The sequence below is a fragment of the Lynx canadensis genome, chromosome A1 (genome assembly GCF_007474595.2).
Source record: "Lynx canadensis isolate LIC74 chromosome A1, mLynCan4.pri.v2, whole genome shotgun sequence".
Lineage (NCBI taxonomy): Eukaryota > Metazoa > Chordata > Mammalia > Carnivora > Felidae > Lynx > Lynx canadensis.
In genome coordinates, this window is record NC_044303.2 from 143,040,421 (window position 1) to 143,066,034 (window position 25,614).

The 25,614-nt window shown below is 43.1% G+C and overlaps 2 protein-coding genes across 4 annotated transcripts in view; one reads left to right on the forward strand and one right to left on the reverse strand.

The window, feature by feature from the left end:
• The window catches only part of ARSB (arylsulfatase B), a 175,342-nt gene that overhangs the window by 25,784 nt on the left and 123,944 nt on the right, over positions 1–25,614 (reverse strand). The window contains exon 7 of one of the 3 annotated variants that reach the window (XM_030323657.1): positions 9,253–10,265. The exons of the other annotated variants lie outside the window; for them this stretch is intronic. Within the exon in view, the coding sequence (XP_030179517.1) occupies positions 10,264–10,265 (2 nt within the window). The 3' untranslated portion in view covers positions 9,253–10,263. Of the gene's footprint in view, positions 1–9,252; positions 10,266–25,614 lie in introns of those variants that run through there. 3 annotated transcript variants of the gene reach the window in all.
• LOC115513537 (small integral membrane protein 3-like) lies at positions 18,279–19,522 on the forward strand. Its single transcript, XM_032595042.1, has 2 exons — positions 18,279–18,285; positions 19,177–19,522. The coding sequence occupies exon 2, from the start codon at positions 19,178–19,180 to the stop codon at positions 19,520–19,522; it is 345 nt and encodes a 114-aa protein (XP_032450933.1). The 5' UTR covers positions 18,279–18,285; position 19,177.

Here is a 25,614-nt window from a genome sequence, read left to right on the forward strand (position 1 = left end):
ATCTTGCAAAAGAAACAGAAATACCAGGGGAGAGATTATCTCTCAGAATTAATAAATGCTCAAGTAGATGTGACAAAAATGTGGAATGAAAAGCAAAAGAGTGTTTCACTCCAACTCTGGGAGAATTTTTTAAATCAAAGCTAGTTCATTCCTCCTTTCTTCCCTTGCCAGCCACTCCATGCCCACCTACCGTTGAGGGTAGAGGACTTGGTCATTGCAGTCACACAGGCTTCTCGTGAGGAAGAAAGCAGAGGGTACATTTGAGGACAGGGAGGTTGGCAAGTGCCTAACTCTCACGTGGCTCAGAAGAGATGGAAACCACGGAGCCACCCTAACTGCTGAGAGGAAAGGGCAAGAGCATGGAGGGTCAGGGAAATCTCTTGACATGGCAGGTGATTAATACACTAAAACCAACAACCAAAGCAGAAATGGAAGCTGTAATTACCCAAATGCTTTTAAAGAGTGGATCCTGGAGAAGAGGCAAAGATGGGTGGTTTCTGCTTGCGCCCATGCTGATGGCTGGGTGAGGACAGGTCCCTCAGATGGCAGATTCAGTGGGGCTGACTAGAGCTGCCTGCCCGCACCTCCCCAACTCCCGGCTCCATCCCCAGTCTCTCTCTGAGCTGGGAAGACCCGCCAAGTGTCCCACGTGTCCTCAGAGCTCTAGGTCAAATCTCCCATAAAATCAAGGCCCCTTGAGGGTGGAGACTGTATCTTTAAGTTCCTTTTAAATTACTTAGTACTTAGAGCCCCATACATATTGGTTGAGTGACTTGATTTTTCTCTGCAACGTTCCTGCACCTGCCGACCAGAGACCACTGGAAAACGATACGCAGACAAACCAAGTAGGAAAGAGGGAGAATGACAGTGTGTGCAGGTAAATATATAGGGTCAACATGCCTGTGTCCTCTCATCAGGAAAGCGGCCAGGTGAGCTGGAAAGTCCATTTGAAGCACATTATAAAGTTTTGACTATCACTGGTGGTACCACCAGGCTCTGGGGGCTCGGGTCCGCGTTCACCCCTACACATGAAGCCTGTGGAACCTGTAGGCAGCGCCCACAAGGAGCCCTTCAAGAGAACAGCTCTTTGCTGCTGGGCAACGGGCAGCTCTGGATAGGTGTGAAGAGCCTGGACTCTGGAATCCCAGCTCGCCACTTCCAAGCTGTGTAGCCTTGGGCAAATGACTCTTCTAAAGCTCACTTTACTTCTCTGTAAAATAGGAATAATGCTACCACCGACCTTCTTGGGGTTTCTGCGAGGACTAAATGGCCCAATACAAAGTGCCACGCCAGAGCCTGGAACAAAATAGAGGGAAAATATGGTAGCCATTGCGGTTACCATTATTATTTTTATCATAAAATCTACTCTGAAGTTATCCTCCTCGCTACGACCCTACTGTGTAACTGAGGGACTTAGAAGAGATGACAACAAAAAAGCTAACCGGTGCTCGGAGGGAGCAGAAAGCAGTAACAGAGTCACAGTGCCCCCGACATACACAGCAATTCTGTATCCAAAGGATGTCAGGAGGCTGTTAATAGGCAAGACGTTTACAGATCAACTTCTGCATACAACAAACTGAATCAGGCACCACCAGGGAAATAATAATATCTTACTAACAGCTAACATCTGTTGAGATGCCCGCCCCCCCCCTCCAGAAGCTTACAGGAAACAAAGCGTGGTTTCCGGGTTGGCCCCCCTCCTCTGCATTCATTATACTATTGACGCTTCCAACTTCTTTTACGCATGTAACTGGATTTTTCAAAATTTGTCTGTAGGTGCTTGTGGCCACATCACAGAAAGCTGCCAGGCAGCCACTCCTCCTCATGCTGTTCTCTGCAGATGGCTGCCAGCATAGCCCTCTACCTTTATGCTGTTGCATTCCAGCCTCTTAGATTTGCCTCATTATTCTTGACTGTCAGCTTCTCCTGGATCCTGACTTAATCATGTGCCGTATTCACTAACGCCCAGAGCTCTTGTGGCATCTGGAATGTGATAAGTATGGCTTCGGTAGCTTCCTCCAAGTCAGACCACTAGAAAATGGGCCATGGATCGGAAGCTAGACAAGATGTTAACTCAAAGGGGTAGGCATCCCTGACAACTCTTAAGGCTTAAATTGTTCCATGTAAGACTTCACCAGCTGGCCCACTCTTGCCATGCTTGCTCCCCCGCTCCCTGTCACTACCAATCAGCTATTCTTCCTCGAGTCTCTTGCAACTGTGCACAGGCAGAAAGCAGGGCCATGAAGACGGGCAGTGGTTGAGGACAATAAAGTGAGCACAGAGCATTCCTGGTGGGGTGTGGTGGGGGTGGGGGTGCGGTGGGGAACAAGAGGGTGGTGGAAATGAGGCCAGAGAAAATCTACTCTGGAAAGCATTAAGCTAATGGACTTCAGAGCATCTAATCTGTGGGGGGAGATAAAATAGAAATATTGGAGAGATTAAATAATTCAGTGCTGAGCATGCTGTCCACACTGTGTTCCTAAGCAGCTGGTGGTGCCTAGATTCTTTCAGATAACACATCTTCATCAGTTGGCTTCCAAGTAGAGTCAGCCCCATGAAAGTGTCCTTCCACAAAACTAACCCATGCCAGCTCCCTGGGGTCCAGACTCAGTGAAAATGGTACGTTTCTCTTCTATAACTTATCATCAAGGAGGCAGTGACTTCTCATTGGGGACAAGCAAGTGTTTCAAACCAGAAGAAGCCTAAGCCCAGAGTTTGTGAAGTGTAGACCGTTCTAGGACTTTCAGCTGACCCCCACCCTTCTGGTTCTAGAAGGAGGAGGAGTCCTTTAAATATATTTGAGGAACGTGAAAGTGCTAAAGGGGTGAGGATGCCAATAATTTGGACCCTCTTCCCGAAGGTCAAGGTGACCTTGAGTGAGGCAAAGAGACATAATAAAGTGAATCGAAGAACTGAAGGGATGAGAACAAAATAACTTTCTTTCCCACATACTTAAAAAAAAACCCTTAATTATTATTCACCCCTAAAAAAGAATGAAATCTTGTCATTTACAATGACATAAGTGGAGCTGGAGAATATAATGCTAAGTGAAGTAAGTCAGAGAAAGACAAATACCCTATGATTTCACTCATATGTGGAATTTAAGAAACAAAACAAACGAGCAAAGGGGAAAAAAGAGAGAGAGAAAAACCAAGAAACAGCCCCTTAATTATAGAAAACACAATGAGGGTTACCAGAGGGGAGGTGGGAGGGAGGATGGGCTAAAGGTGTGACGGGGATTATGGAGGGCACTTGTCCTGATGAGCACCAGGTGTTGTACGAATGTGTTGAGTCACTGTATTGCACTCCTGAAACTAATATTACACTATATGTTAACTAACTGGAATTAAAATTAAAACTTAAAAAAAAACACCTTAATTATAAAACATCCCAAGCACACACCAAAAAGTAGACTGAATAGCATAATATAATAGCGTAATACCAAGGTACCCAACACCAACTCCAACCATTATCCACTTATGGCCAATCTTCTATCTTTCCCTGCCTTTCCCTCCTCCTCACATCGTTTCAAAGCAAATCCCAGCCATCATAACATTTCACCTGTAAATATTTTAGTATATATATCTCTAAAAGATAAGGATTCTTTAAAAAAAAACATAATCACAATACTATTATCACATTAATAATGATTTAATGAGCAAAGATGAGCAATGTTTCCTAGAATATTAACAATAATTCCCTAATGGCTTCACATATCCAGGGCTATGGTCTGAATGTTTATATCCCCTCCAAATTCATATGTCTAAATCCTAACCCCTAAAGAAAGGGGTGGCGCACTTAAGTCATGAGAGTGGAGTCCTCATGGATGGGTTAGTGCTTTATAAAAGAGGTTCCAGAGAGATTCCTTCCCCTTCCACCATGTGAGGGCACAGCAAGAAGATAATGGCTATGCATCAGGAAGTGTAGGCTGTAACCATGCTGGTACCTTGAACTTGGACTTCCTGGCCACCAGAACTGTGAGAAATAAATCTCTGTTGTTTATGAGCTACCTAGACTGTGGTATTTTGTTACGGCAGCCTGAAGAGACAAAGATATCCAGTCAGTGTTCAAATGTCTGCTGTCGCATGGTTTTTAAGACACTTTTGTAATGAGGCCTGCATTTGGCTCCGGGGTGGCTGGAAGGACACCCTCCTAGTGCTCGTAGCTGGCCCAGGGCAGCCCAGCATGCTCACAGAGCACATCCTGTACTGGGTGGAGTAAGATTCATTTCATGTTGCGTTTATACCTCCCAGCACAGAGAAGCACTCCTATTAAAGTATTTCCCCAATTTCCGGAGCCACAGGCAACTTCAGAAAGCCAAATAGTTTTGAAGGCCACAAGGGACAAATCTCACTTCAGCCTCCAGGACCGCTCAGCACTCAGCATCAGCTGACGCCTCCGCTCTGTTTGCAATGTCACTGGAGGCAACCAGGATAGCCCCTGTGGCCCTCTCTGCTTGGGCCAACGGTGTCCCAGCTGACATTTCCATTGGATGGTGAATAAGGTGGGGCACACAGAAAGTCACCAATAAATGTTAGCAATTCCACGTGCCCTGCTTTTGACCTTCACAACTAGTCAGAGTTAAAATGTTGATGAGCGCTAAAGGCTCCCATCTTAGGCAACGGATTTGCAACACAGACATGTGTAAATTACAAACTATGTTGCAGGCACTAGGCTGGGAGGGATACAAAGCTGAATGGACGGATGGCCAGGTGCCTGTCTTTGAGAGGTGTGGAATCTAACAAAAATGTGCATGCATAAGCCTGTCATAATGGGCAAGAGGGGCAAATAAAATGCTGAGTGGGCACCAATGGAGAAGGAATTAGTATTTAATTCTGCCAGGAAAGATGGTGCAGGCACTGGCTGGAATGGCCTTACTAGGGAAGGTTATGTTTGAACTGGATCTCAAAGGATAAGCCAGATTTCCCCAGGCAGAGGAAGGCAAGAATGGGCGGTCGAGGCAAGGGGAGCCACATGAGGAAAAGCACGGAGGCAGGAAAGCCTGTGGCACAGGGGGGGACGGGAAGAACACAGCATGGCTGAGCATGAAAGCCAGTACAGGGCAGGGGCAGGAAACGGGGTGGGACAATGTGGCTGTGCAGCCCTGGGCAGGGCCCCCACACTGTGGACTTGAGTCTGGCTCTGTTCTGGAGTGGGCACTGGAGGCTCAATGAGGGACGCTAAGCAGGCAAATGAGTCCACTGGGGGAGGATTTCAGGCCCACCTCCAGCCAGAGGGGGAAGCATCTGGTACCAGATTTTTCACATATATCACGGGTGACTCTCTCGTATGTCTATACTGAGGGCCAGTCCCATGGAGGAGCTGGAAGGAGTAAGGAACAACAGGGAAACAGATAATTCTGGGGCATGTTCAGGGAGGAGGGTAGGGGCTGTGAGGTCTGGCTCAGCTCCCACAATCAGAAGCACATCTTGCCCTTTGGCTGGAGCTGAGAGATCCATGCTGCAGTCAGGCTAAGGCCAGCCAGAGCCCCAGAAGCAGGCTTGACACCAGGCAGGAGTGACCCTGCAGCTGTTTGGTACAGGCCATCTGGCCACTCACTGCCTATCTGCCTTTACCCCTGCGTTCCTGCTCAGGTAATTGTGCCCTAGCAACCTGCCATTAGACTTGGGGTCTGCCTTGCTCTCCCCCCAGCAGGCCTACAGGCCTGGCCCTAACCTCCATCCCATTGACACATTTCTCAAAGCTGCCTGCCTGCCTAGCCCACTGATTTTGGCTGTCCCCAGGAGCCCCAGTCTCAGAAAAGAATCAGAGGCAGCTGAATGTTGGCAGAAGGTATAGACTGCATTAGAAGGGTCTTTCTTTGGACCCTTCTCATCAAACCTTGATCTGGTGGCCCAGCATGGTGAGCACCCCACCAGACCTTTGATGTGGCAAAGAGTGGCCCATCTGCTGTCCCAGAAGAAAAGGCGCTGCTCCCTAGCTTATCCTTAGCAAACTTAGCTCTTACAATCTCCATTCACGTCTCGAGCGCCCTGTCACCCTCATGCCTCACTGACCCCCTGAGATCTCCCGCCAAGGCCGAATGCTTATTTGTCTTGTCTTCAAGTGCTCAGAGTAGGACTGTCATTTCTCCTTTGGGGACAAGCACAGACAGAGCCTGCCATGCAGGGAGTCAGGACAGGAGGGGAAATAGGAATGGAAGCGATTACATTTAAACCCCAAACCGGCATTCTGATCTCATGAACTTCTAGTACCACTGGTGTAAGTACTTCCTGGAGAACTCGGTCATGCAAACACAGGTTGAAGCAGCATAGTGAAAACTCCGTGCTTTGAACGGAAAAATGAAGCCGGTGCCTGTGAGTTACTTGTTTCTCATTTGCTTTGGAAAGAGACGGTCTAGAGAGTCTGGAAGCCCACATTCCATAGCAGAAAAGCAGACCAGATTTCTGCTGACAGCAGGGTTTTGTCTGTTTTTGCCACGTGAGCTCATTTTCTGGGTGACACTCTACGCTGTTCTAATTCTAGACACCAACAGAACTGCACCGTCAATCACGAAACTGTAATTAGCACACAGCTTTGCGGGTTTATTTAGGACACGTTTTCAGAAAAACACAAGGCCTTCCTGCTGCAGTGAGTGCTACCGGGGACTATATTAGTTAAACCGCTTCAATCAGGACCTGCGCTTGGCCTTCCTGTGCTTCAGGAGTTTCGGGAACTTTCAGTGGCCGACTCCTCTGTTCAGTTGTATCAGAAAATGACTGTGGTTAGACTTCTCCCAAGCTCTCAAATGCCTTGAACCTTTGACATAGTGTTGTTTGCATAAACTTCTTCCCACACAGACAGCTTCACACAGCATAACAACTTAGCAATACAAGAAGAGTGAGGTAAATCTCTGCATAAGATTCAGGTCCTCAAGTGTTGGGTTCAATTACAAACTTGAGGGGTGCTGGGGTGGCTCTATTGGTTAAGCGTCCGACTTCGGCTCAGGTCATGATCTCATGGTTTGTGGTTTGAGCCCCGCGTTGGGCTCTGTGCTGACAGCCTGGAGCCTGGAGCCTGCTTCAGATTCTGTGTCTCCCTCTGTCTTTCTCTGTCCCTTCCCTGCTTGTGCTCTCTTTCTCTCTCTCTCAAAAATAAATAATTGTTGAAAAAAACAACCTTGAAAAACATGTCTGGAATTGTAGGGTGATAAACCTCCTTGTGGGAGCAGCAGGAGCACAGTAAGGAAGTGCCATCTGACACGTATTACACATTGCCACCTACATTATTTTAGATGGCATCTGTCCAACCAGACTGTACCTTTTTTGAGGTGAGCATCTGTATATTATCCTTGCCTTGCCCACATTTCCTAGCAGAGTGAAACAACAATGCTCAGTAATATTTGCTGATTAAATAATTGAGGACATGCATTGATAGCCTGGAACTTTTTTTGGGGTGGGGGCTATTCTTTTGGTTAGTGGGATTCTGTTCTGGGTAGTGAAAATGCTTCCCTCATTTCCTCCCCGAGAACATCAATTCTATCAAGAGGACACAATCAAACTAGCAGTATAAACTGGGAGGACCCTGAAATTCATCCTAGGAGGCCACTGAAGAGTTAATTTAGTTCTGATAACAGAATTATGAGGCAAGGCTATAAGGATTACACACAACAGATTTATAACAAAGGTTTTTTTTTTTTTTTTTTTTTTTTTTTAAAAAGGACAAAAGCAGTGACTGGGGACATTTCAGATGAAGAAATAACCATGTTAACCTCACTGCTTTCTAAACATTTGCATCTGTGAACTGCAGAGACTCAACATAAAGCAGATTGCCTCTATCCACTGAAAGCCATTCTGGCATGTGAAATTTCTCCTGCATAAAGCAAAACAGATGTGTGAGGTGAGAAAGCACACTCTCTTCTGGGTGTATCAGCATTTGGAATTCTATCATTATCTCAAAAACTATATATTGTGTGAAGCGGTGAATATGCAATCTTGACCATACAATGTCTCTGAAAACTCAATATCAAAAGCAGACACTGAATATTTGAAAAACACTAATTATTAAAGCAGACAAAAAAAACCCCAGTATATTCACATTTCATCCATGGTTTCTTTTTCTCTTTTCTTTTTTACACTGGAAGGATATCTGCCAACTGAACTAATCCTGCACCAGAGATTACATATCCAGAATTTTTGGCCAAATGCTGCCTGGAAGATATGAATGCAGAGCCACTTGACTGTTTAAGTGATTGGAAAAAGTGCCACATCCTTGTAAGCAGTAAAGAGTACCCCAGGGTCATAGGCATATGTGCTGCATATTGGAATCCCTAAGCAAATCCATTTGGAAACAGGAAAGTGCTCCAAGACTGTCCCCCCTTCAAGGTGCGGGGTATTTACAGTATTGACAGAGTGATACGCAAGTGCTTGGCTGTCTGCTAGGTCCTGGGAAGTGCACAAGTGAAGCAAAGATAATAGAACAGGCACTGAGCTGAGGAGGGAAACACAGTGTCTTGCAGGGCAGGCCTCCCTAATGTTAAGAGAAGAGTATTCACAGTGGAGAGGAGAGGAGAGTAGACAAGCTCCTCATGGAGCAACGGGTCTGAAACCAGGCTGGGAAAGTAGTTGAAGGAAACTTCAAACTTGATGTACATGTTAAAAACAACAACAACAACAACAAAAACCATACACATAGATAGATAGATAGATAGATAGATAGATAGATAGATAGACAGACAGACAGGGAATGGTAAAAAACAGTCAAGATCAACTTGGTAGAAATGATTAAAGTAACCCCAAATATTTGATATGGTCGTATTACAGAAACAAAGTCAAAGTCAGTTTCCCTAGTGTAGTGGTTATCACATTCTCCAGACACAAAGTCAAAGGAACATTCTGCTCAAACACATGCTGGTGCACACGCTCAGCACCCACAATTAGATGTAGCATTAGATGAAGCTTAGAGGGCTCAAGATTGTCCAGGGCACATATGAGTTTAATAATAATTGATGATGGTGATAAGTTTATAAATTATGACTGTACCTAGAAGAAACAAGTAAACATATTTCCACTAATACTTTTTCTTTTTAAAAAATTTTTTTTTCAACGTTTATTTATTTTTGGGACAGAGAGAGACAGAGCATGAACAGGGGAGGGTCAGAGAGAGAGGGAGACACAGAATCGGAAACAGGCTCCAGGCTCTGAGCCATCAGCCCAGAGCCTGACGCGGGGCTCGAACTCACGGACCGCGAGATCGTGACCTGGCTGAAGTCAGACGCTTAACCGACTGCGCCACCCAGGCGCCCCACCACTAATACTTTTTCTACTCTTGCAGGAATACACAAAATTATGTGTTATTTAATTATGCAAATTAGCCTTTAGATACAGCCTCTACCTGAAGCCACCCAGGCATTTATTTATCACTTAAGAAAACCCCACAACAGTGATTTGTACTCTACAATAATAGGATCATACAGTATCATACGAATCTCTACTGTTTCTCATTTTGTATTTACTATGAGTATCAGCAAAAGAGAGAGTTCTGTTTATCTTCTTCTGATTTCACTAAGTAGAATATATTTTCTGCCATCACATTCTGATGCAGGTTTCCCCTGCTACTGAAAAGCAGAGCGATCCCGTGAAACCTTTCACAAGCTGAAGTAGCATAAATCAAAGAAGTAATTACCACTCATTTACCTGGAAAATTTTTTGAGTGTTCCAAGCTCAAAATATAACGTCTCAGGCTTTTCTGATACCTTAGGACACATCTTGCTAATGATGCACAGAATAAATCGCAATAAAGCACAGACGCAGCTCAAAGCTAGGCGGCAACCTGATGCTGAGGTGCTGAGTGTGGTTCCCGGGGAAGGAGCTTGGTGGGCCCACTCTCCCTGCCCAGGGTGCGTTCTGCCTGTAGGAGACCTCGCTGCAAAGCAAATGCCAAATGCTATTCTCGATTTTCACCTTTCTTCGTAAAAGTGAAAACCCTCTTCGGACTTCTTCTGGCTACTGAAAACGGGTACTAAAGTACGTCATTGGTAAAAGTGAAGCGGCGAAACAGGAATTTTGGAAAGCAGGGGATATCTATTCAAAACCGCTTGAGTGAGGAAAAAGAATTATAAAATGCAAGTATCAAGCAGTCTCCAATAAATCACTCAGATAGTAATCCCTTTAAATAGAAAGAGCTCCCAATATGGGTTACATGAATAAACAAAGGCTCCCCATTGCAAAAGGTTGATAGAGTGTTTCTCACATTGAATTTCGTGACCACTTCCTCTCTTTCACTGATTGGCAGCATTGTCTGAGATGTCTGTAGGCCCGCCACCTCTGAAGGAAAAGATACAGAGCAAAAATGTTCATTGTTAATGAAAGGGGCTGGCATCTGAGTTTAATAACCGGATGCCATCTCCATTTGGAGTCTATATAGGTTTTCAGCATGATCGACACTTAAACAAATCAGGCTGAAATTATACATAACTCCATGCATATATTTCAACTGTGATTAAGTTCTTTTTCTATGTACATGTACAATCTCTTATGAAATATTCTTTTTTTTTTCTTTTTTTCTTTTTTTTTTTTTTCAGGAAGGAGCAATCTCCAACGTTTATTTATTTTTTTGGGACAGAGAGAGACAGAGCATGAACGGGGAGGGGCAGAGAGAGAGGGAGACACAGAATCAGAAACAGGCTCCAGGCTCTGAGCCGTCAGCCCAGAGCCTGAAGCGGGGCTCGAACTCCCGGACCGCGAGATCGTGACCTGGCTGAAGTCGGACGCTTAACCGACTGCGCCACCCAGGCGCCCCTCTTATGAAATATTCTTAAAAGCAACCTAATAAGGAAGAAGAATGAGGTTGTGCTTCAAGACAGATCCTCGATGAAGCACTGAAGAGATATCGAGCCAGTCAGTCCCCCTAAGTGGTGTTGAGCTATCTGCCACTGCATAAGGCCATCGTGCCTGACTCAAATATTCTCCCCACCAGAAATGACCTAGCCCCTCTTTTAAGGCCCAGTTAAAACCCAATCTCTTTTGAAATCTTCTGAGAACTTTATTTAGGAATAGTCCTCTCGTTATGTAATATCTCACCCATTCTTTATTTTCTCTAGTTCTCAGTGGCTCTTCAGCATCCACTGTTGTGTATTATTAGTTTTTGTGAAATAGATCTACATTTTATTTCCCTGATTCATTTACATGCTCTTTGAAGAAACTTTGAAGAAACCTAAGAAACTCTGGGTTATACTCTTCCTGCCCCTATAGCAACCTTCCTCAAAATAGGGTCCCTGTATCATTAGAACTGCCAAATTGTTTGATCGAAATATAGCTTCAGAGATCCTCAAGGGGTGTGGAAGGAGGGCTCAGGAAGCTGCATTTTTAAATGCTGCCCAGGTGATTCTCAGGCACTATAAAGACTGAGGAGCCCTAGATACAAGAATAGGGGAGTGCTGTGAATGTAATCAGTCCCAGGAAGTATTTGTTGAATATAGAGAGGAACACAAAAAGCTGCAAGCCAAACCAAGATTACAACAAAAACAAACAAACCAAACAACAACAACAACAACAAATCACATATAAAACTAAAGGTGCTAGGTAATCAGGCCAGTCCCTAAAATATATACAATTATATTCCTGGAGATATGTGGATGTCTCAGGGTATACATTTTTATCAGGACAACATTTCCAGTCTAGGAGATGCCTTATAATCTCATTAGACTGTGAATTGGTAAAGGGCAAAGACCCTGTGCCCTTCATTATTCTAATGCTTATGGGACCTTGCAAAGAAGCTTGACAAAACTGATAAAGGAGCTTATTTCTTCAGCACAGTCCTCTGATTATGCCTCCAAAAGTCGCTGTTTGGCTACCTGAGAACATTTCCCTTCCTTGTGCCACGCTCCCTCCTGCCTACCCCCACTCTACCCCTGCTCTGAGCACAGTTTCCTGGGCCCTGGATCTCCAGGTGTCTTTTCAAGGTCAAACGGGACCACACTTTGTGCAACTGGGGTTGGCTGAATTCTAAACCCATGCCCTTTGTCCCTTGGTGTTACTCCCGTGATTATGTGACTTACACAGCAAAAGGGGCTCTGTGGATACAATGGTCACTATCAGTGACCTCAAGATAGGGAGATTATCTGGGCTGCCTACCCTAATCCTGAGCCTTTTAAAAACAGTTTTCTCTGGCTCAGAGCACAAAAGTCAGGGAGATTATAGAAGGATTTCAACAAGAGGAAGGTTCTTGCTGTCTTTGAGATGGAGGGGATCGCTGAGCAAGGGCCTGAGAACAGCCTCTCGAACAGCCTCTCTCTCTGCAGAGGTAACAGGAATCTCAGTTGTATAAGCACAAGCCACTGCGTCCTGCCAACAACCTGGCTGAGCCTGGCAGCGGAGCCGCCCTGGAGCTGCCAGGGGAGAGCCAAGCCTGTCTGCCAGCTAGATGGTCGCCTTGTGAGAGCCTACGCAAGAGCCTGCCCAGACTTTTGACCTTGAGAACCGTGAGATAATAGAGGGGTGCTGTATTAAGTTGTAAAGTGTGTGGTGATGTGCTACACAGCAATAGATGAATACAGCAGCCCTTGGGGAATGTCCACAGCAGTCTTCTACCTGCCTCTCAGTGGCATCAGTTTTTTACTTGGAGAGACAAAGGAGGGCCTTGGTAGACCAGAAATAAATAGTAGCAATGGTTACTACTGGTGTCCTTGTTCGCAGACCCATTTGACCAACGGCTCCGTACCTCCCTGTTTGTGCTGCCCTCCCCAGTCCTGCACATCGCCAACCCTTCCCTTCTGCCCTCTGGGCTTGAACTGAACCCTTTAAACTCCAGGACCCCACCCAGCTTTAACATAAGTACGAGAACTATAAATACAGACCGTGCAAAGCACACACACACAGCCCTGGAGCAATCAGCGGGTGCTCCTTTAATAATTAGATAACATGACCCGCACAAAATGGACTTGAACGGAAATGAGTCAAATTAAGATCTTTGACACACAACCACGGCTGCACCACTTGAGCATCCCTCCTTTCAGAAGTCCTACTTACCTTGCTTAAATTGAATGAATCCATCAAGCAAAACTGCTCTTTTTCCTTTTTCTTTTTTTAAAGATTTTATTTTTAAGTCCTCTCTACACCCAACGTGGGGCTTGAACTCAACCCCAAGATCAAGAGTCACATGCTCCACTGACTGAGCCAGCCAGGCACCCCCAAACCACTCTTATTTCTGAGCGGCGGGAAATGATTTGCAAGTGCTTTGTTCGATCCCTTATCATGGTTAGCTCCTGCCCCTGCACCCTCCTCCCACCTTTCTCCTTAAGCAGCTTTGCTCAATCTTCATTTAAGGGCTAATTTTATTCTTTGTGCTTTGCACTGACTAGCTGTTTATATGTACCCCCCACCCACCACCCCAACTCCCTCCAGTTCTGTGGGGGCTGGGGTCACACCAGGTATCTTTGTATCTCCCCAGGCCTGCGCATTGGACGTTCATTACTTGTTTGAGGAGTTCACTCTGAGCACCGAGCTGGACTTAGAGTTGAGATTTCCTTTGCTGCCAGGTTTGGGGCAGGGGCTTAAGATTCATTGTTCCAGGGACCTGGCGTCCTCCAACCCAGGAGGTTGATAAGAACGGGGAGGAGAAGGAAGCCCCAGATGGAGAGGAGTCAGTGCCTGCCTTGCTTCCCACCCCTCAGCCAGCAGCAAGCAGACTTGCTTCTCTAATTTGATCTTTTGTCTGCCTTGGCCAAGGCAGAGCATACTCCCTAAAGAGCAAGAATGAAACAATGCTGTTGCTGTTTCCAAGCAGAGGAAGAGTTGGGGGAGGGGGGCGGGGTGTGAAGAAAGCATTTTCCTTGATTTATTTTTATAAATGTATGTTATGAGAGAAGTAGGCAAGAAGATGAAATATGCAGTACATTCTGAACCGTGAAGGAAAGAGTTTTTCTACAGTCTTTTAAAATCTTTTCTACTTTAGCTATTCGCTCACTGAATCACTCAGCAAGCTCTGCATACACAGTGATTGGGGCATGTCTCACTTTGCACAACTCCCAGATGTGCCTGTCTTCTAAACCAGAGGGTCTCCAGGGCAGGGACCTGCGACAGCTCAACCCACACCCAGTTCATCCTCATGCCCCAATGCCTAGCACAGTGCCTGGAGGACAGCAAGAGCTCTGGCCATGGTGCTCGGCGGGCACCAGGGATTGAAAAGGGGCCGCAGATGTAGAGAGGAGCAGAGGCTTGGGGCCAGGGGGCTAAATACTTCCAGGAGAAGGGGACAAAGAGCACTGGCAAGTGTCATGGAAAGGCCAAGCCAGCTTATTCTGAAAAGGAGCCAAGGGATGTGGAAATTAGGAGGCCACTAGTAACCTACGGGGATGTTTGGGGAAGAGGGTAGTTTGCAGTTGGGTGAAAAGTAAATGGAAGAAACACCCAATGATGGACACAAAGAAACGTTTTTAAAAATTCATCAAAATGTACATTGTTGCATGACTAGTGAAATAAACCACAGAATACTATACAGAATAAAGTAGCTCCATAGGAGAGTTCCTTGACCTCAGCATTACTGATATTTTGGGTGGACAGTTCTTTGTGCTGTCTTGTGCACTAAAAGACGTGCAACAGCATCCTTGACCCTGGCCTCTGCCTACAAGATGCCAGCAGCATCACCACCACCCAGGCCGCGACCACCAAAAATGTCTCCAGAAATTATCAAATGTCCCGTGAGGGGCAAAAGTGCCCCCAGCTGAGAATCACTGCTCTATATGTACTGACTGGGAAAGATCTGCAAGTCAGATCATTGAGTGGAAAACTTAGGTCACAAAAAAGTTGTTCATAAGCCGTCATTTATATGGAAGAAGTATTTTACACATGCATTCACCCACAGACACACACACACACACACACACACACACACACACACACACACACACTCCATATTATATAAGAAAGTACAACTACAGTGTCCGGAAGGACAGAACTATTAGTGGCAGCCATCTCTAAGGAGCAGACTAGGGCTGGGAGTCAGAGTGAGTTTTGGCTTTATTTGTACTGTTTGTGTGGTTTTGTCTGTTTGTTGTTGTTGTTGTTGTTGTTGTTTTTTAAAGAAAATGGAAATGTACTCGCTGTGAAAATTAGCCTGTAAGTGAATGGAAACTGAAGATCCGGAGAAAGTACATGTTAATTACTCCCTGACAAAGTTTAGAGAGGAAGAGAAGTGTGGCCAGAATGAAAGGAAAGAATTTCTAGGATGTGGGAAAACTGAGCTAAATTCAGGCAAGTTACAACTTTGTATAAAGCATTATGAAGAGAGGGGTGGATAACTTCTAGAATGCTTCCACGTATTAGCTCAAAATTTCAACACTGCTTTGCCAGCAATGATTTTCCCACTACAGTTAAATATGCATGAAATGACAGAATTCCTCTTTCTGTTTTTCCACTGCATATTTCTTTAATTTGTGCTTCTTTTTCGGTGTGTGTACAGCTTTCTGTAACTGAAGTGCTGATGCCATTATGGAAACTGTCACTCTTCAGAGTCGCAAAGACCTGAGAATAAAAGCTCACTTTGACTTGTGTTTGGTCTGGCATGGCTGAGTATGCTGCAGGAGTGTATTTGTTTTTCATTAATTTGTTTGTCATTTTTCTCCATGATCTATGGAACATTTATTTCCCCTGAAGCAAAAGGATCTGAAATGTCAGAAGTTTCTCTTGGTTCTGCTGGGGTAATGAATTGTTGAGAAAAAGAAATTTTTCTTATATGCTATTTGATTGTGGAAGGAGACATTTTGTGACCTTTTGCTATTTTACGGTGATAATGAATTTCCTGACAAACCTGGAAACTTTGGGCTTCTTTATTGAAATAATAAGGTTTGAGGAATAACTTTGACCTAGACCTTTGCAGAATTAATCAAATACAGATTTGGGAAAAATTGATGAGTTTGGTCTTTACCGAGACACTCTAATTTATTTCTGTCACTGCGGCAGTAGACAGATCTACACCACATAAAAACATCAAACAATTAACCACAGACCTAAGTCCCTGGACAGAGACTGGTGGGAGGGGTATAGGCTCAGAGACTTCCAGCCTGATCATATTGTTGCTTTATTTCCCTTTTCTTTTCTTCTTTTCCTCCTTCTTCTATTTTTAATTGCAAAAGTAATTCAAGCTTATAGAAAATCTGGCCTATGCTGAACAGAACTAAAAAGAAAATAAGAAATCATCCATAATCTCATTCTCCAAAGGTAATGGACCATTAGAATGGATGATTCTAATCCTGTGTTTAATATGCCTACAATTTATAATTGAGATGATACTGAATATAAAATTTTATGTTCTTTGGTTTTTTTCTATTACATATGATGTTTTGTTTGTGATCTCTAAATGCTTTAAAGAAAGACTGCACTGAGTCCTTTGAGGATGTTCTAAAAAAAAGGTCCCAATTCATGAGGAAAAAGAAGGAATAGATCTTCTTTGAAGTACTTTAGGAACATCAGATTGTCCCATTGTCTTCGTGCATGCGATTCTGTTTTCAGATTCTCTGACATTATAGACATGTTTACGCCTTTATGTTTGAAAGGTGAGGAGAGAAAACAAGCTTGTTGAATCAGGATGCCAGGTGAGCTCACATAAGGATGCTGGGTGAGGGTGCTCTGTGTCTCTCAGATACAGTGACTGACCAACAGGTGTCACAGTTACTGCTTTGCCCAGCCAGACGGATGCATGGATGTCAACACCCACGCCAGAGTAACCTCTCTGCCATTTACATGGGCATGAGCGTGGGGAAGACTCCTTCTTCTTCACAGAAGTAGAACCGTTAGTCACCTTGCTCATCTACTTATTCTCTCTGGGAGCTTATTAGTTTGTCTACACCCATTCCCAATATTCTGCAAGATCTGAGAAGTACTTGAAAGGTGTCAGAACTCAATCCAACTTGGAGTCTCAGAGTCTACCTCATCTTTAGGTAGAAATAGTACCTTATTACTGAGTAGGTAACCACTTCCTGGGTGGGAGGTGAGGGGAGGGGTAGATGTTAAGTTCACTGCCATTTTTTGGAAGTTCAGATTTTCTTCCTGAATGTTGATAGAATGAGAAAATCAGGAACAAAAGGAAAAAGGAACTGAGCTACTGAGCTGAGCTCTAAAATCTCCATGCCTTGCTGGACTGAACATATTGTGAATTTTTTTCATCAAACACCAGATTACTTTAGGATCAGAAAACAATTTGGTATTTAGATGATGAGAAAGATCATGTAAAATGGTATCCAGCTAGTCTAAATAGGAGCTCCAGGGGAAATGACAAAGTTTCAATGACAAGTAATACATTAATTACATAATTGATTATATAATTAATATATTAGCAATTATAAAACAGTTCTGAAAGTTAACATCTTCTATCTCTGTCTTCAACTGCATATCTCACAAAATATTTACTTAGTATTAAATTACATCTTCATACAAATATTTTAAATTATAAATCTTGGACTTCAAATTGGGTAAAAGCGCTTTCTCGATAGGGGGCTGGCTGCTCCAAGTGAAGTGTGGTCAGAGAGCCAGCAGCACTGGCACCACCTGGGAATTTGCCAGAAATGCTGAATTAGGTGTTCCCTAGAGTTAGTCAAGTCTAGAAGCTCTGGTTTAGAGTGAGGTGATGGGACAGAACTTTAGAATGCAAGTATTTTCACCTGGTGATCAGAGGCAAGTTCCTAGAAGATTCAGCAAAGCTGTTAGCCCTGTTCACAGACCGCTTTTTTTCTTCCCCATTAACAGGCTAATTTCTAGAATTTTCTTTTCCTCACCACCTTCCTGGTGGTGAGAATCTGCCCCTGACTGCTGAGAGAGACTATAGCTCAAGTAACCATCCTTGATTTTCTGAAGTGGAAAACAGTGCCAAGGTCATTATCCTCTTGATTTGGGGTCAAGTTAAGATAAAGAGGATGATTGGTCTGAAAGCATCTGAATGGTTGGAGAAATGCACTGATAATGTAGTGCATTTGGGCAGATTATTTTGACTGATTATTGACTTTAGAACGTGCGTTTTCTCTCACCCGCTTACTTCTCTTCTAGAAGTCAAGCAGCCTACAGACAAGGTAAGTCTGAGTGCTCAAAAGCAGGCCTAAGGTCAGGAATGTGTTTGGTTTATCAGTTAGGGGAATTTAAACTCAACCCCAGTTGGTTTTTAATTCAACGCAATCACCAAACTTGATGAAGTGCCATCAAGTTATCTAAAAGAAAGCAGTTTACTGCACAACAGAAGAGTTGATGTCATCCTAGGAGCTGCCAAACTGTCAACCGTTTGGAAAGTGATTTTTAGGGGGGGAAATGTAAGATTATAAAAAGCACGTAGTTCTTAGATTTGCCTGTGCTCTTCCAAGTGTCTGGTGATTTACATGTATCTCTTTCCATTCTTTTTAAATTTGGTTTCCACCGTCAACATTTTCATTTTAAAGGAATTGTGTAATCATTTCAGCTCAATGCAGGATAAATGCTACTCTTTATAATGCATGGAAAGATCAAGAAAAAAATAACCTCATATGCCTTTGAAAATAGTTAAAATTAGAAGAAGGGAACAGTGTGGATTTTTCTTTTTTTTTTTTCAGTTTCTAACATTAAAATGTTTAAACGTTAGTTGTTAATAGTTAGAAATCAAGTACTATATTCTAGCTTGTCCAAGAAATAACCCAAACCCAACTCTCAGCTTTCTTTAAATGAAATAGATATATAACCAATAACTCTTATATCTCAGGCAAAATATTATAAGCGAGAGTGATACCCGAGTTGAGTTTCTCTCTTTCCTCTTTTATTCTTATTTTCACTTTTGAGAAAGGAGTTAAAAATCAGGTAAGTACCGAATTTTTTGGAAGAAATTATGGAAGAAATTTTTACAAAATGCTATCAAAGAAAGGCTGTGAAATGAATTTTTATAAGTTGCCAAAATAATCATGACTTCCTGATAAGTCACTGTAAATTTATACTCATGTTGGACTCGAGCACCCTTGAGTCTCTTAAACTAGCCATCAAGTAAACCAAATCTAAGTTTTTTACATCTTACTTTACGAACAAACATTAGCGATTGCAAATCAAGTACCTCTGGACAGGTGTTATTACCCTCACTTGGTGAAGCCGCTTGTTATGGATCTTAAACGTACACCGCAAAGCAGAGCTCTGAGTGCCGGCCCCTCAGCCCAAACGCATCGGCTAGACTTTCACGTGTGTAGACTACAGCAGGAAAGGATTCTGGAGGACGCATTTCAGAGTGAAGTAGCATGGATGCCGTCAGTCAGGTCCCCATGGAGGCTGTGCTCCCCAAGCACATCCTGGCTATCTGGGTCATTGTCCTCATCATCCTGGCCATCATGGTCATCATGACCTCCTTATTGCTGTGCCTGGTCACTGCGATCATTATCTGTCACATGCAAACTTATTCTGTCCTCAATGGGACTGAGAATCTCCCAAGAGGGGCAGTGAGGGATGTGGGTGGTGTCCCCTCCCCCAGCCTCTTCCTTCTCAGAAAAGCGATGGACGGGCTTCGCCGTGTGGACTCGGGAGCTTTGACACGTGAGAGGAGATCTGAGCTCTTGTTTGGATTTTGCCACTGGCCAGCTGTGTGAGTTCAGTCAAGGGACCTAATTCTGTGGGTTCCGGGTTCCTTTTAAATGGGGATCATGATCTCTGCCCCTCCTGCCTCATGGGGTTGTAAGAACCAATGGTTTGGTGGAGGTTAAAGCTGTTTGCGACTGTGAGCAGCAAACCCACCACAGATACACAGGTGTTACTGCTGAATGCTGAGAAGCTTTGAAGAGCCAAACAACCTAATTACTGATGGTGGACTTCAAGGTGGTGAGGGAGACACTGGGGGCAGAGCAGCCTTTGCCAGCGCCCCTCCGGTCAAACCAAGCAAAGGCACCCTATCCTCATTCCAAGGGGCCGGCAGCACTTGGGCTCAGAGTTATTTTCTTTGCGGTGCCCCTCCCTCACGTTATGTAATTTGGAGGGAATTAGGGATGGCAGGGGAGGGAGATGGGTAGAACTTCCCAGGACCTCTGTGCCAGAATGTCTACAATCAGGAGGAGGGCTCTGCCATTTCTTGGCCACGCAAGGGACCTGGGGTGATGGGCTTCTTTCTGCATTGGAGTCTCATCGCTTTGATAGTTGAGCAATGTGGGAAAACACATGGTGGCTGAGTTCCCTGGCCAGCTTTCACAATCTCCAGCCCTCACCCCCTTGTGTGCCCCACACTTGAGGAGCTCTGTCCCCCCACCCCAGTACCTACTATATCAGCTCTGTGGTATAAAGTGCACGCCCTTCATTCCCTCCCACCAGCACTGCAGCCAATCTAAACTACAGATTTTAAGAGATGTTCCAGGGGGTTTTGGAACTAACTTAAAACAATGATGGTTGTTTAGATGCTATGATCTATATTTATAGAGAGAGTTTTCTGGACTGCTCAAGCTTTTGACCAAAATCAGAAACATCTTGGGACTTATTAAATTATGTAACAGCACAGACATCAGAATATTGTGTGCAAGTAATGCTTTTACTTTGGTCTGATTTCATTTATGTACACAGCCAATTTCCAATAAAGTGCTAGAATGAGAAAACAAACAAATTAAGTACCTCTGACACCTGTCTGATCTCTTTCGAAAAGATGTGTTAGGGCCCCTGGGTGGCTCAGTCTGTTAAGTGGCTGACTCTTGGCCTTGACTCACGTCATGACCTCATGGGATTGAGCCCCTTGTTGGGCTCTGTGCTGACAGTGCAGAACCTGCTTGGGATTCTCTCTCTCTTCTCTCTGCCCCTCCCACATGTGCATGCACACTCTCTCTCTCTCAAAATAAATAAATATTAAAAAAATATCTGGTAAAGGCCTTCCCGAGTCTTTCATTTTTTCATTTTCTTTTAGTTTTTTTAATGTTTATTTTTGAGAGAGAGAGAGAGAGAGAGAGAGAGAAGCAGGGGAGAGGCAGAGAGAGAGGGAGACACAGAATCCGAAGCAGGCTCCAGGCTCCAAGCTGTCAGCACAGAGCCTGATGTGGGGTTCAAACTCATGACTTTAGCCAAAGTCGGACACTCAACCGACTGAGCCACCCAGGCGCCCCCCATTTTCCTTTAAATAAAGGACATATATTTGGGGTGCCTGGGTGGCTCAGTTGGTTGAGGATCTGACTTCACCTCAGGTTATGATCTCATGTTTTGTGAGTTCAAGTCCTGTGTTGGGCTCTCTGCTGTCAGCACAGAGCCTGCCTCAGATCCTCTGTCCCCTCCTCTCTCAGCCCCTCTCCTGCTCAATCTCTCAAAAATAAATAAACATCAAAAAAAAAAAACACAAAAAAAACAGGACATACACTCAACAACTGCTTTTTGTCATGCCATGTTCTAGATACTTGGGTACAGTAATGAATACAAAAGACAAAAGTGTCTGCCCTTGTGGAGCTTCTATTTTAATGGGAGTGGAAGATGATAAACAAATATTTAGAATATAATTATGACAGATGGTGATATGTGCTCTAAAGAAAGTAATGCAGGCAGGGGCTAAGTGTCAGTGGTGGGAGTTTGCTTAGACAGTGGCTAGAATACAGTGCATTGTCAACATTAGTTTCTTCTCTATATCTCTCCATGTGATTGTTCTCAACTCCTTTACTGTATCATGTATTTAACCTCTTTAAAACTGCCTATTTAGGCGAGAGGGCAACTAATAAGCACAGGTATGGAACACCCCTGACATTTTAAAGGGAGAAGCTAGAGCTGACTAAAAACTCCTTTCCTGAGAAAATAGTATGGGCGCCAAGAAATAAATAAGAGATCTGCTAACAGACTTTCACAAACATTCATAATTTGGAAATCAGGGCAGGACAGAACAGAAAGGAAGCCTTCGGGTGAGAACCTCTTTGACTACTTCGAGTCAAGAGGATTAGGAGTCACCCCAGGCACCTGGGTGGCTCAGTCAGTTGAGCATCTGACTCTTGATTTTGGCTCAGGTCATGATCCCAGGTCTGTGGGATCCAGTCCTGCATCGGGCCCCATATTGAGCATGGAGCCTGCTTAAGATTCTCTCTCTCTCCCTCTGCCCCTCATGCATGTGCTTTCTCTTCTAATATTAAAATAAATAAATAAATAAATAAATAAATAAATAAGTAAATAAATAAAAGATTAGGAGTCACCCACGCCAGGAAGTCCAAGGGCATCTCTAGCACACTAGACAAAAAGGCTGCACGCAGGAGGATCCATCCTAATACAGGGTACAAAAGCACCAGGACAGGAAATGTCCATAGTCACTTGCATACCTGGAACAGAATCCAGCTGACTGCAAAAGGACCATAAAATTGGCTCCTGATCAATGGCTCCGTCGGATACAAAGAAACCACCTAGACACTATATTCCCTTATGAGGAGGGCCAACTGCATTGGACCACTCTTCCTTATCCACTGACCATTAGATCACTGAACTGGTTCTATATATCTTTTCTAAAGGAGTCCTCCTGCTTTTATATTTGAAATGATTCTGATGGCATGAAAGGTGGAACACAAAGATAATTAATATAGGCAATTATTAGCAAAACCCACCTAATTTACACTCAGTAATAAAATATTATGGACATGGAACATAATAAAATACACCTAAATATGAAAATATTTCACAACGTAAAAGGAGATGAACATATCACTGTAGAGGTATAGGGACTGCATACTTAAGAACTATTTACTGAAGAAAAAGAATCAACTGTCGACCTCAGCTTCATGTACTTAATACAATCAATGAAATATTAAATCTACAAAAGAGGCAAGAGATACAATGATAAAACTGACTTTTTTTAATGAAAAGAGCTGGAAAGCCTATAGAAAGGCAGTGAGGAAAATATTTGCCATATTACTTTTGAAATGCCACTGGAAGCATTAAAGGGACACAGAATGAGATCTGTAAAAAATAAATAAATAAATAAATAAATAAAAATAAAGATCAGTGAAGGGGAACTCATCCTGAAATGTGGGCGGAAGATGGCAAAGATATAAAAATGATTAAGAAGAAACATATGAAGGACAAAGGATATCTAACATACATGTAAGTGGTGCTACTGCCCAAAAGACAGGAGTAAATTCAACAGAGATAAAAATCCCAACATCTGTCAGATTAAATCTTTCCTGGAATGAAAAATCTTGAATTGTGCAGTGCTCACTCTCTACCAATAAAAACTGATGAAATAAAATCCAAAATACTGGTGACATATAGATATCTAGATATCTGTATCTATATCTATTTTCTAACTATCAATGCCAAAGACAGAACACTATAATTATCTAGTCAAGAAAAGAACAACTGGATACCTCCAAAGTAAGTATCAGGCTATACGGAGATTACTTTTCTGCAACAATAGATGTCAGAGACCAGGAGCAATGTCTACAGAATTTTGAAGGAAAAAAAAAATGACCACGCGAATATTTACCCAACAAAGTTGTCATTATGGGCAATAATAACAGAAAGCCATATTCTCAAATATGCAAGGCTTCAGAAAGCATATTACTCATGAAATTTCCATGAAAAGAAGATAACTCAAAGATGTATGAAACAAACAAACAAAAAAGAATCAAAGTAAAAATTAGTATCTCAAGATGAAATTAGTTATAGTAAAAGGAAGTAAAGTACTGAAGCCTAAATGTAATTTATATACAATTAAATCTGTTCTTCACTCCTGCACCCTGGGATTATTTCCCAAGTAAACCAACTAAATTCAAGTCTTTGTCTCATGCTTTACTTTTTGTGAACTAAGACTAAGACAGTGAGCAAGAATGAGTAATTTAATACATGATGGTGAAAATAGGGATTAACTAAATTAAAAAAATTTAGTTCTCTAACTTATACCACATAGTAAACACTCATTTCTGGCAGTATGGTGAACAAGAAATCTCAACAGACCTTCCTTCCAAAAACAGCAAAACAAACTATATAAGTTTGTTTGTTTATGTTTATTTATTTATTTTGAGAGAGAGAGGTGGGCGGAGGGATGAAGGGCAGAGAGAAAGGGAGAGAGAGAATCCCAAGCAGGCTCCATACTGCCAGAATGGAGCCCAATGCAGGGCTTGAAATTACCAACCATGAGATCATGACCCGAGCTGAGATCAAGAGTTGGATACTTAATCGACTGAGCCACGCATGCACCCCTATAAGTTTATTTTTAAAAGAAAAACTCTTCAAATGCCTTAGGTATATGTTAAGAAATTAACTTTGAAAATTACAAGGTGAGGAATGCTACTTAGCAAGTGGTAAGGGCTGGGTTTACCTTTCTATCATCAACGCCTAGAAAAGTGGACAAAATATAAGCAGCAATGGTTTTCAAGGATTTAACAAATACAAAATAAAACCACAATGACATATCACTGCATACCTGATAGCATGGCTAAAATTAAAAAGACTGCCAATGTTAAGTGTTGGTAAGAAAGTAGAGTAACTGAAACTCTCATATACTCAAACAGGGCTGAAGTTTGTTAGACTGGATTAAAGAAAAGAAAATAGGTGCATGCTCCTTAGAAAAGAACATACTTAAAACACTTAAAATTCAGAGAGATTGAAAGTAAAAAGGTTGATAAAGATGTATCATGAGAATATTAACCAAAAGATGAAAAAGAGAGCTGGTATTCCTAGATTTAAATCAGATAAAATGGGCTTTCAGGCAAATTTTAGAAACTACCACCACACACTTTAAAAAAAAGACAACTGTGATGGGGCTCCTGGGTGGCTCAGTCGGTTGAGTGTCTGACTTCGGCTCAAGTCATGATCTCACGGTTCATGGGTTCAAGCCCCACGTCGGGCTCTGTGGTGACAGCTCAGAGCCTGGAGCCTGCTTCGGATTCTGTGTCTCCCTCTCTCTTTGCCCCTCCCCTGCTCATGCTCTCTTTCTCTCTCTCTCTCTCTCTCTCTCTCTCTCTCTCTCAAAAAAAAAAATAATATTAAAAAATATCTAAGTTAAAAAAAAAGACCACCTTGCTCTGGAAAAATGTTCATAAAGTTTGAATTTCAACTTAGAAAAAGAGCAGGAAAAAAAACAAAGGAAGTAAATAATTACTAGTGTAAAAGCAGACATATGGCCAACGGAACAAAAAGCCCAGAAATAAACCCAAGAACACACATGGGGGAAAGGACAGTCTCTTCAACAAATGGTGTTGGAAAAACTGAATACCCACATGCAAAAGATGAAATTGTACCCTTATCTTATACCATACACAAAACCCAACTCGAAATGGACAAAAAACTTCTTGGCATTGATTTTTTGGATATGACACCAAAAACACAAGCCACAAAGGCAAAAATAGTCTAGTGAAACTACATCATACTAAAAAGCTTATGTACAGCAAAAGAAAACAAAATCAACAGACCTATAGAATGGGAGAAAATATTTGCAAACCATATATCTGATAAGGAGTTAATACCCAAAAGGAACACATACCACTCAAGAGAAAAAAATCCAATGAAAAAATAGGCAGAGGATCAAAAAGAAAAGAGTGTTGGTGACACTGTGGAGAAAAGGGAACCCTTGTGCACTGTTGGTAATGTGAATTGGCATAGCCACTATGGAAAGTAGCATGAAGGGTCCTCAAGAAATTAAAAATGGAACTATTATGGGGCACCTGGGTGGCTCGGTCAGTTAAGCATCCAACTCTTGATTTTGGCTCAGGTCGTGATCTCATGGTTTGTAGGTTTGAGCCCTGCA